Source organism: Lontra canadensis, unplaced genomic scaffold, assembly GCF_010015895.1.
Source record: "Lontra canadensis isolate GAN:19392208 unplaced genomic scaffold, GSC_riverotter_1.0 scaffold219, whole genome shotgun sequence".
In the NCBI taxonomy this organism is placed as follows: Eukaryota; Metazoa; Chordata; class Mammalia; order Carnivora; family Mustelidae; genus Lontra; species Lontra canadensis.
In genome coordinates this window covers 121,231-131,092 of record NW_022631213.1, presented here as the reverse complement: position 1 = coordinate 131,092, position 9,862 = coordinate 121,231, and the positions used below count along the sequence as shown (strand labels likewise).

Below are 9,862 nucleotides of genomic sequence, written 5' to 3'. Positions count from 1 at the left end.
CCCCCCCCCCCCCCCGCCCCTGCCCCTCCCCCTCTTGCCCCCCCCAACTGGCCCTCCCCCTCCCCTCCCCACCGTACCTCTGAAGGGGGCATAGGACATCGCGGGGATGCTCCCCCGATGGATGGAGGCGCGAGACCTGCTCATCAGGCCTGGGGGGGAGGGGGCGGGGGGGGGGACGGGGGAGAAAGAGAAGAGAGAAAGAGGGGGAGAGAGAGGGGGAGAAGGAGGAGGAGGTGGAGGAGGAGGAGGAGGAGAGAGGAGGAGAGAGGAGCGGAGAGGAGCGGAGAGGAGGAGAGAGGAGGAGGAGGAGGAGAATAGGAGCCAACGGCAGCAGCGGCAGCCGGGAGAGAGAGAGAGAGAGAGAGAGAGAGAGAGGGGGGCGGGGGAGCGAGCGACAGAAGAGAGAGCAGGAGGAGGAGGAGGAGAGAGAGACTCTGCACCCCCCACCCCTACACTGTGAGAACCAGGGAGAGAGACCCCTGCCTCAAAAACACACCAGAATGAGAGTGCAGTTCTGAAGATCTGTAGACCTCAGATGCTGAGACAGAGAGACCCCAGACCCACAGAGAAAGATGCCTTGCTACCCACCCCCGGGGGGCAGGGGGTTAATCTGAGGCACAAACTCAAAATCTAGAGGAAAAGAGACCCCTATCTCAGGAAAAAAAATTCCCAGATCCCCTATTGAGAGAAGGTCAGAGGTCAAAATATGAGTGTCCAGTTTCAAAAGGTTCTCCACAGCTACAGAAACCTTAGACTCCAGAATCAGGTGGTGGTTTTCAGGAACAAGATCAGACACCTAGAGTCAAAGAAAAAGGTGAAATCCAGATTCAGAAAAAACCCAGACCTAGAATTAGCTCTTAGAGGACTCAGATCCAGAGAGAGATACCAGACCCCAGACTCATATCTCAGAGAGGAGAAACTGCAGATTCAGAGACTGATAACTCAAGAGATAAACTCCAGACCTGGGGGCTGAGTGTGGGGTGAAGGGAGAGAGGCAGGGACAGACACTCATGCAGCTCAGAGATACAGAATGCAGAGACCCCGAACTCATGAAGAAGAGTCTGAAAGACCTCAGAGAGTGATCGAGTCCCAGAAACAGATACTCCCCAAACAAAAAGGAAACTCAGTCCTGAGAAAGATCCACTGCAAATACTGAAAGGCCCTACAGAGATCTAGCTCAGAAACAAACCCAAACCCAAAGACAGATCTCAGGGAGACCCCATCCCCAGAGACACAGGTATGAGAGAACTCTTATAAACGCCCAGTTATGCCCACCAGCAGACTGGAAACCCCAAACATTGAAAGGAGGGGGAATACTGGGGAGGGGGAGTGGCAAGAGCCTTTTCTCTGCTGCCTCCTCCCACCTTTCTCTTCTCTCATTGGCCCCTCTCTCCATTTTTGGGTCACTGGATGTGCTTGGGCCCCAGGGAAGTTATGTAGGACAGGTCCTGGCTCCTAGGGGGATGGGTTAAAGGAAGGAGACCCAAGATTCAGAGGTATACCACTCCTAGAGAATTAAATAGGAGAGGAGTAAGGGACAAAAGGACCATCACTACTTCCTGGAGTCCTCCATATCTCCAACCTGAAGCCCTCTCTCTCCCCCTCTCCACCCCCCCGCCCATTCACCAGTCTGTCTCAACCTTTGGGGGTTTCGGTTAAGAAGGCTGAATTGCCCTCAGCCCCATTTTCATCACATTTGCAGGGTCTCACTCTGTCCTTTTAAAATGCATCTTTCTTTCCCCACCTAGCCATCGTGTCGCCGTGCCCATCCCTGCTTAACCACTATCCCCTGCCCAGGGACAGCTGGTTTCTCAGATTATCGTTCATTACCCAACCTAGGCATATGTCACTCCTAACCAAAGAGGCAGGGGGCGCTCTCTTCACCCCCTGAGGTTCAATCTTCTCAGACCCTGACACTCCTTAAGGCCTCGGAAACAGTTTAAGGGCTGTAACTTGGCACATTCTGGGGTTTAAGGATTATCTCCCCCCTCCACAACCTGACGCATCGAGTCGGCGGGGTCTCCAGCCCCCCTTTCTAGAGCCAGCTCTCTCATCACGTGGCCTGCGGAACTGGCCTGCGATTGGCCTCTTCGCGCAGCCCATTGAGGGACAGCCGCCTGAGAGAGACCGGCTCCCTCACGTGACAGTGGAACGCCGCTGCGGCTCTCCTCAGCCTGCCATTGGCCGTTTCCGGTTTACAAGGAAACGAGCGCGCCATTTCCGTGCACGACTGCAGAACCGTCCGTCGATTGGCCAAATTCCCTTTTGCTCCTCCCCCGAAGGGAGGCGGGGTAAGATGGGTCACGTGAGGGCCAGGATTGGCTGGCTCTGGAGGTTCGGGTGGGCTTCTACTGTCACGTGGTGTGCCCTGTTTTCTTATCACGTGGGTGCGACCCAGGTAAGAAGAGGCTGCTCTTCCTGGGCTTGGGGTCCCTTCGCGGCGTTACGTGCGGTTGTTGATATTCAACCCTCCTCAAAGAGCATAAGCTGCATGAGGGGGGGGCGGGCTCCCGCAATCCTGCTCGGCGGAGGGGTGAGTGACCGGCCCCGCCCCTTCCGGTCCTCGAAGCCTCGACCACCACCCTCACCCCAAATCCTAGAGGTTGGCTCCTGAGGAGGGAGTGGAGACCGAGTCTGCCTTCATTTCTCAAGTTTCTCTCCCAGCTTCAGGACCTTTTCTTTCGGGGTGCAGAAGAGGGAGGGCAGAGCCTGTCTATCCAAGTGAAAGGTTCCCGAGATGCAATTTCCTCGGGTATTTGTGGGGTGACACCCTGTTCATTTCGTGCTCTCAGGCCGCTCTGCTCCTGTCGCTTCTTTGGATGCCGGCGCTGCTGCCTGTGGCCTCCCGCCTTCTCTTGCTCCCCCGAGCTCTGTTGTCCATGGCTTCAGGAAGCCCCCCATCCCAGCCCCCGCCCGCCTCGAGCTCCGGCTATGTTCCCGGCTCGGTCTCTGCAGCCTTTGTCACCTGCCCCAACGAGAAGGTCGCCAAGGAGATCGCCAGGTGGGGACCTCGGTGTGGAGCGAGGAAGAAGCGAGTTGGGGGTGGGAGAGAAGAGTGCACTCCAGCAGCTTCCTGCTTAACCTCCGGCTTTGGAACCGTGCTTCTGGGCTGCCAGTGCAAAAATCCGGGTCGTGGGGCGTTCTGAATGGGGGTCTCTCTTCTCCTTCAGGGCTGTGGTGGAGAAGCGCCTGGCAGCCTGCGTTAACCTCATCCCTCAGATTACATCCATGTGAGTCCTTATAGGAGTTGGGGGGTTAACCTAACTCTAGGGGTTGATTGGCAGTGCTTTTCCTTGAGGGCAATCTTTGCTCCCTCAACACTCTCTCCCTGACCTTTTCAGCTATGAGTGGAAAGGAAAGATTGAGGAGGACAATGAGGTGCTGATGGTGAGAAACATTTCCCCATCCAGTGAAAACTGGATTCCCTGACCCTGACCCCATTCCCTCACCTGAGATCCTGAAATCAGCCCCATTCCTTGATTCAGTCGTGTTTGTGTTTTGCCTCGCAGATGATTAAAACCCAAAGTTCCTTGGTTCCAGCTTTGACAGATTTTGTTCGGTAAGAACTTTGACGTGGGTAGTGATCCCAAGTGAGCCCACTTGCTGGGCAGTCTGGGGGGGGTGGGCTCCTTTAGATAGATCTTTGAGGGATTCCCCCCCCCCATGTTTTCACAGTTCTGTGCACCCTTACGAAGTGGCTGAGGTGATTGCATTGCCTGTGGAGCAGGGGAACTCCCCATACCTGCACTGGGTACGCCAGGTTACAGAGTCTGTTTCCGACTCCAGCACAGCCCTACCATGAGGAACCCTGTTTCTGCCATTGTTTCCCTTGTATACTTCATGCCCTTTAACTTCCAGGAGATGACTGGGCCCCTAATAAATCCTATCTTTGGTTTTCTCTGCCTTTTGCCTTTTTCCTTTCTCCTTGTCAGGTGTGTGAATTTGGTTGGGAAGACTAAAAGTGCGCTAGCCCCTGTGTTCTCATCTTCCAGAATGACCCAGGGCTGCTAGATCTGTTTATTTACCTTTATTTCAATCATACAGAGTCCGGGATCCTTTATCATCCCCCCTCCCTCCTCAGTCTCCATCCCCAGGGGTTAAATAATTTTAAAAAATATTTAAAAAGCTGTAACAAAATAACATCAAAGGAAATGGGAAGAGGGATGGGGGAAGGGTCAGGAATCAGGAAGGGAGTAGAGAAGAGATTCCCCAAACTCCCACCTAGATTCCAGCTTGGGCAGTAGGGAGAACTACCCACCACCCCCCCGCACCTCCCCAGGTACATCCCAGCTGTAGGTGAGGTCAGAGGTCAGGGTACGAAAGTGCCGGTGTGTGTGAATGGGGAGGTAGGCAGAGGCAGGTTGTTTAGAAGATGCCCCCACCTCCCCACTCAACCAGATACTGCACAGAACCATCAGGCCGTACTCTCCGAGCAAGGACCCGGACAGGGTCCCCTCGGGACAGGTAGCCAACCCCACCTCGAACTCCTCCCCCAGTCCCAGGAGACAAACTACGGCACAGGGGAGAAGGGGGTGCTGAGCGTCTAGGAAGACCTGGGGAGGGGGCTGGGACCGAGGACGATGAGGCAGTCATCGAGTTGGGGGCACTTTTAGGGATGTCTGTGGGGAAACCAATGTGAAGTTCCAGGGGTGACCTAGGGAGAGAAGGCAGTTGTGAGTCCAGATGCAGATAAGAAGGACTAAAAATGGAGCTCACGTTTGGATCAGAGGCACAAAGAAATCGGGTTAGAGACTGAGGAACTTAAGAGCACAGACATGAAGAAGAGGGGTGGCACAGGTAAAGGGGAAGAATCTCACCTGTCTGGGGGTTCACCATCCCCAGAGGTCCCTGCGGTGCTGGCAGAGGGGTGGAAGGAAGCGAACATCCGGATGGGACTGCTGGGGTTGGGGAGGGGAAAGTCAGGACCTGAAGCAGGGGAAGAGGACCCTCTCCCACTGAGAAGAGCAGAGCTCAAACAGCCCCAAGGCATCCCCAGCCCCAGAATATTAGGGATCAGACATTGGTTCTGAAAGTCTCTAGGATAAGAAGTGAGTAGCCAAGGGGGAGATGGAAAGTAATTCTGGGTAAGAAAGTCCAGAGGATGTAGAAAATTGGAAGAGAGATTCTAGGGGTATGTAACTGGTTGGAGGGTGAAGGAACACTGACCTGGGCAGGCAGCGGGCATCTGTGGGCCGGAAGTTGTAGCCGCTGCTGCCCTGGTAACTCTGGTTAGGGCTGGGGGGTGGTGGAGACACTGAGGCCTAAAAGAAGGAGCAGAGCACTAAGAGATAACCCTTGATTCCTTCCCACACCACCATTTGGCTTCATGGGGTTCCCCCTGCCCCTGTACCTGCAGTGCCCTCTGCAGACGAGCCCGCTCCCTTTGCTCCTGGGGCTCGGGCTGATTGCGCACTGCTGAGGGTGGCCCCAGCTCCTCCATTTTCCCCTTCTGCCTCCTCCTCAGGGGCTCTGGCTCCGGCCTCCGGCGCTTCCCCAGGGGACGTGAGACCCCTCCCCCAGGGCCCTGCCCTGAAGGGAAGCTGTAAGAGGCCTCCTTATCCCCCCAGCCCCCTCCCGGACACCCCAAAGACCTCCCCATCTCCATAGGTATGCCTCCCCCATTAATACCCTAAGGATTTCCCCATCCTCCCTGGACCAGTGACCTGGTGGGGGCTCCATCTTCAGTAACAGGCTCCACAGGGGGAGGGATCCGAGCATGGAGACCAAACAAGCATTTCCTCTTCTTAATCTCCCTCCCTGAAATGAAACTGGGGTGAGGAGAGAAATGATACAGGGTCAGTGCAGTAATAAAGGGCCCCTCTATGCCATTACTCAGTGCTTTTCAAAAATGATCTTCCCGGGGGGGTGCAGCCCCTTTCCTCCCAGGCCTCTGTATCTGTCTCTCTTTCTGAGCACCCCCCTCCAACTCACCGGTCCTTGTGGCTGTTGAGAGCAGAGAGGAGTTTGGAAGAACGTTCTCCCTTGGGAGTGTCTGAGAGCTGGGGAAGGGGGGCACAAAAGGGGTCAGGGGAGCAGCGGTCCCTCTCCCTTCCCCCACTTTTTTAATACTTCTCTGTTCCCCCCTCACCCCCCAAAGCTTCACCACCCCTTACCTCCCCGAGGAGCAAACTGTCCCAATTCTCAGAAGTGAAGGGGAGGATCTCACGGTCAAAATCAAAGTATTTTTTCTTACAGCAAACGCTGAGGTGATAGAGGACAAGATGGGCCACATCCACCCTGAAGAAATATTAAGTTGTCAGGGTTGTGGCAGCACTGCAAAAGCCTAGAGGGTCCCGAGGTGGGAGGCTGGGGCACACCGGGTCGCCTCCTGGGGCTGCTGAGAGGACCTATGCTGAGGTCATATCAACTCACCAGCGAAGCTGTAGCCGCCTGACCTTCTCAGGGCCCCCCCGACACACACAGCATTCGAACTCATAGAACCTGGAAGTGGGCAAGAGGGAAGGAGAGAACACACCTTATGCCAGGAAACTATACCACGCTATGGAGGACTCACAAGGAGGGGGTGTGCAGGGGAGTCAAGCTTCAGAGGCTGGGGAGAAAGCCAAGGCCGCGCTCCTGGCTCACCTGTCCCCGTAGAGGAGGGGCTTGCTCAGACACTGGGTGCAGGCCTCGTGGAACCACTGCAGGCAGCTCCGGCACTGCAGCATCTTCAGGTTCCACCTGAGGGGTGGCACAGGCCTCGTGACCTCCAGACACTGCCCCCACCTGAGGCGCCCCATGCCCTCTGCACCACCTCCTTCTGTCCTCTTCAGCACTCTCCTCATCCTGTTCTTTCTCCTTCGTTCCCTGGGCTTCCCCCTACCCTCACTGCCATCACTCCTTCCCTAAACCCCCGCTGCCCCCCATCCGTCATTACTCACTCCCCGGGGCCACCACAGTAACAGTAGCTCTGCTGCCGGTTGCTCAGATGTCCAGCGTCCCAGTCTAGCCCCTTTAGTCCGTAGGGCAGTGACAGCTTCATGCCCAGCATGGCCCGCGCATAGGGGCCCTTCTTCAGTGCACCCCCCCTCTGCAGACAGGGAACAGACAGCCTGCCTTAGAGGGGTGCGGGGGGGGGCACGGAAAGGCTTGGGAGAGGCTGTGGATGGGAGGCTCCCACAGGAAAGTGACTTACCTTGGTGGCAATGGCGAAGACACATTGACGGCAGACCCAGGATGTGCCCTCTCCTTCTCCAGGGGCGGGGGCCCTTGGAACGTGGCAGTCCTGGTGATAAGCTGAATAACAATAATATTGATGGTGCTAGCGACTGGGACAGGAGGGGTCTCAGCCACCTCATTTCATCCTTGACCATGATCTGGTGTAGTGGGTGAATTACCCTTATTTGACAGGTTAGGGGACAGACTCCTAAGGGTTTGGGGAGGTCTTATGGTTAAAAAAAAGGGTGTATCTAAGCCACCCTCTGTCTATAAACCTCACACCTCCCCATTCCGTGGCTGTTTCCCCCTGTACTGGAAGGGAGTGAGGTTACAGAGTTGAGACTGGCCCAGAGCAAGTGGCTTGGGGACTCAGCCAGGACAGGTAGCATAAGGACCAGTGGTGGAGGGAAGACTTGAGAGGCAGCCTGGAAGTCTCAGAGCAAGCTGGACCATTCAGGTGTCCTGCCCTCTCACCGTGGCGACACTTCTCACAGCTGACCAGCCGGTTCCCAGGGCCCACAGTCTCAGAGCGACAGACACAGCAGAGAAGTTCCTCCCCGGGGAGGGCAGCTGTGAGGGAACACAGTGTTGTGGGGCCTATCCTTAAGCCCCTTTCCATCCCCCACGCCAGGTTTCTGCTTTTTCATGGCATGCACAGGCTTGGGACTCGAGGGTCTCACCAGGGCTAATGTCTTTCCATAGAACCAGAAACTGGGAATCGTCCTCAAACTGGACCAGACACACCTCCCGAGCACTGTCCACCTGGAATGGATGAGCACAGGGGACGACACAGGAATCAGAACTCCATAAGGAGAATGGGGAAAAGATAATAGGTCAGAGGTCAAATCCCTTACCTTCTTGATGGTCCCCAAGTATAGCAGCCCATCCGTCCACCTGGCCAGCACATCTTGACCCTCCCAAAGACGAGGCCTGGGGCCTGAGGTGGGAGCAGGGGAGGCTGGGTCCCAAAGTGGGGGGGCACCAGAGCGGCTCAGCCGGGGGGGCTGTGCCATTGCATCCTGGGGGGGGCCTAGCCAGAAGTGGGATGGGAGAAGGTTATGAATGTTGAGCAACTCCCCATTTTTCTTTGCCTCAAGGATTCAAGTAACCGTGGTTCCAGTCTCCACATCTGAGACACCTTGATAGGAAACCACACAGCACCCCTCCCAAGCTTCTTGACTCCAGCTTTTCCAACTCTCGTGACTGGCTCTCCTCTCCCTAACACCCCCCCCCCCTATCCCCCCCCCCGCCACATCCCCCAACCTAGTTCTTTAGTTTCCCAGCTTCCAGAGCTTCCCTGGGGTACTATATCCTGGCCTTGAGGTTTTAGGAGAAATGATGGTTGCAGAAGCAAAGGTTACCATTCAGTTTCTACTGTCACCTTCTCCTGTTTGGAGGTATCATAATTGGGGTGCTCTGCTACCCAGAGATGTGTTTTGGGAGCTTTTCTGGAAATGTTTTCCAGAATAGAAACGGATGCCTCCCTGGGCCCGCGTGTCTCATTCAGAACAATCATCCTGACGCCAGGTTATGTCAGGTCACCCTCAAATACGGGGCTCCCTGCCCCCGGGTTAGATAACTTCCCTGAGTGCCCCGGGAGGGGGGCGTGTCCCAGTCCCGGTCTCTACTCCCCATGACGGTGAGTCCGAGAGGGGACTTGAGTCGGCCCAGCGCGAACCGATGCCTTGGCGGCGAGGCTCTCCCGCCCGCGCCCTGCGCGCCGACCCCCGGCTCCCTGCCCCCCCCACCCCACGGGCGCCTCCCGCCGCCTTCTTACCAGTGACAGCTGGGGCCGCCGGGAGCCGGGCAGAGGCAGACGTGGGAGACCGAGGCGAACCCCCCGCGCAGGGAGGGCACGTCTGGGCGTCGGAGGGCGGGCAAGCAAGGGCCGGGGGGTCCCCAGGCCCAGCCCCTCCGTCCCGGCAGCTCTGGGGCGTATGACGCAGCAGCCAAAGCAGCGGCAGCGGCAGGAGGAGGCGGCGGGGGGAAGGAGGGGAGTGGAGGGGAGGGACAAACCGGCTCGGGGGGAGGGTGGTGGGAGGGGAGGACTGGGGGGAAGGAGGAGCCGGTGGGGGGGGCGGGCACCACCTCACCCCACCTCCCTCACCTCCAAAGGGCCTGGAGGGCGCCGAGCTAGTGGTGGCCTCTCCGCGTATGGGGCGGGTGGGAAGTCAAGGCCCAGAGGGAGAGGGAATCCCCGCAGCCCCTTCCTCGGAGGGAGACCCGCCCTCGGGGCAGGAGGGAATCCCCCCCCCCCTTCCCGGCAGCCGGCCTCCAGCCTGGCCCCCGCCCCATGCCACATCCGTTAACTGCCCCCCCAACCTCCATGGTCACTCCAAGTCCCGCCCCCCGGCCCCAGTTCACGACCCCGCCCTCCATTCACCCTTCCCTCGCCCCCGCCACGCCCTCCTCCCTCGAGTGCCCCGCCCTCCTCCCGCCTTTGCCCCCGGCCCCGCCCTCCCCGTGGCAAATCCCCCCCCACACACACACGCCACGGCCGCGCTTCTGCGCACGCGTGACCCCTCCCGCGCGCGGCACCTGGGAGGATTGAGCCCCTCCTTTATGGGGCGGTGGCCGTTAGCTGTTGGCGCGAGCGAGTCAGCGGGCATGCGTCCCGCCCAGCGCTTCCAGGGCGAGTGCATGGGCCGGGAGAGCCAGCAGCAAGGCGGTAACGCCGCCGAGAGCCAGCCAATGGGCAGCGGGC

General features: G+C 57.9%; 3 protein-coding genes across 22 annotated transcripts in view; 1 reads left to right on the top strand and 2 right to left on the bottom strand.

The window, feature by feature from the left end:
* SYNGAP1 (synaptic Ras GTPase activating protein 1) overlaps positions 1–186 on the bottom strand; it is a 31,717-nt gene extending 31,531 nt beyond the window's left edge. For all 11 annotated transcript variants that reach the window (XR_004381589.1, XM_032849157.1, XM_032849158.1 and 8 more), the window contains exon 1: positions 78–186. Coding sequence is in view for 10 of the 11 variants with exons in the window: in XM_032849157.1 (XP_032705048.1) it covers positions 78–144 (67 nt within the window). In the remaining variant the exon portion in view is untranslated. The remainder of the gene's footprint in view (positions 1–77) is intronic.
* Positions 187–2,279: 2,093 nt separating this feature from the next.
* CUTA (cutA divalent cation tolerance homolog) lies at positions 2,280–3,903 on the top strand. 3 transcript variants are annotated; one of them, XM_032849186.1, is made up of 6 exons: positions 2,280–2,398; positions 2,793–3,001; positions 3,171–3,230; positions 3,342–3,387; positions 3,510–3,559; positions 3,676–3,903. In XM_032849186.1, the coding sequence occupies exons 1-6, from the start codon at positions 2,297–2,299 to the stop codon at positions 3,800–3,802; spliced, it is 594 nt and encodes a 197-aa protein (XP_032705077.1). In that variant the 5' UTR covers positions 2,280–2,296; the 3' UTR covers positions 3,803–3,903. The 3 variants fall into 3 exon arrangements, with proteins under 3 accessions (XP_032705077.1, XP_032705078.1, XP_032705076.1); XM_032849187.1 differs by lacking the exon at positions 2,280–2,398 and adding an exon at positions 2,405–2,533; XM_032849185.1 differs by lacking the exon at positions 2,280–2,398 and adding an exon at positions 2,405–2,602.
* A 359-nt stretch (positions 3,904–4,262) lies between these two features.
* PHF1 (PHD finger protein 1) lies at positions 4,263–9,489 on the bottom strand. Of its 8 annotated transcripts, none has more exons than XM_032849177.1 (15): positions 8,936–9,472; positions 8,013–8,188; positions 7,839–7,920; positions 7,633–7,728; positions 7,136–7,236; positions 6,882–7,030; positions 6,586–6,681; positions 6,373–6,441; positions 6,114–6,237; positions 5,932–5,999; positions 5,664–5,768; positions 5,351–5,540; positions 5,167–5,261; positions 4,818–4,895; positions 4,263–4,654 (listed from the first exon to the last, which is right to left on the bottom strand). In XM_032849177.1, exons 2-15 carry the CDS (start codon positions 8,169–8,171, stop codon positions 4,366–4,368), a joined length of 1,701 nt encoding a protein of 566 aa, XP_032705068.1. In that variant the 5' UTR covers positions 8,172–8,188; positions 8,936–9,472; the 3' UTR covers positions 4,263–4,365. The 8 variants fall into 8 exon arrangements, with proteins under 8 accessions (XP_032705068.1, XP_032705067.1, XP_032705069.1 ...); XM_032849176.1 differs by having other exon boundaries at positions 4,818–4,898; positions 8,936–9,468; XM_032849178.1 differs by lacking the exon at positions 4,818–4,895 and having other exon boundaries at positions 8,936–9,477.
* Between the last annotated feature and the right edge of the window lie 373 nt (positions 9,490–9,862).

Excerpts from the sequence above, each read along its gene's own strand:
- CUTA (XM_032849185.1), top strand. The coding sequence starts at position 2,492 with ATGAGGGGGGGGCGGGCTCCCGCAATCCTGCTCGGCGGAGGGGTGAGT. Across the intron at positions 3,002-3,170 it reads GTCGCCAAGGAGATCGCCAG|GGCTGTGGTGGAGAAGCGCC; the intron begins GTGGGGACCTCG and ends CTTCTCCTTCAG. Across the intron at positions 3,560-3,675 it reads GCTTTGACAGATTTTGTTCG|TTCTGTGCACCCTTACGAAG; the intron begins GTAAGAACTTTG and ends ATGTTTTCACAG.
- PHF1 (XM_032849176.1), bottom strand. The coding sequence starts at position 8,171 with ATGGCACAGCCCCCCCGGCTGAGCCGCTCTGGTGCCCCCCCACTTTGG. Across the intron at positions 5,262-5,350 it reads GTCTGCAGAGGGCACTGCAG|GCCTCAGTGTCTCCACCACC; the intron begins GTACAGGGGCAG and ends TCCTTCTTTTAG. Across the intron at positions 4,655-4,817 it reads GATGGTGAACCCCCAGACAG|GTCACCCCTGGAACTTCACA; the intron begins GTGAGATTCTTC and ends TTCTCTCCCTAG.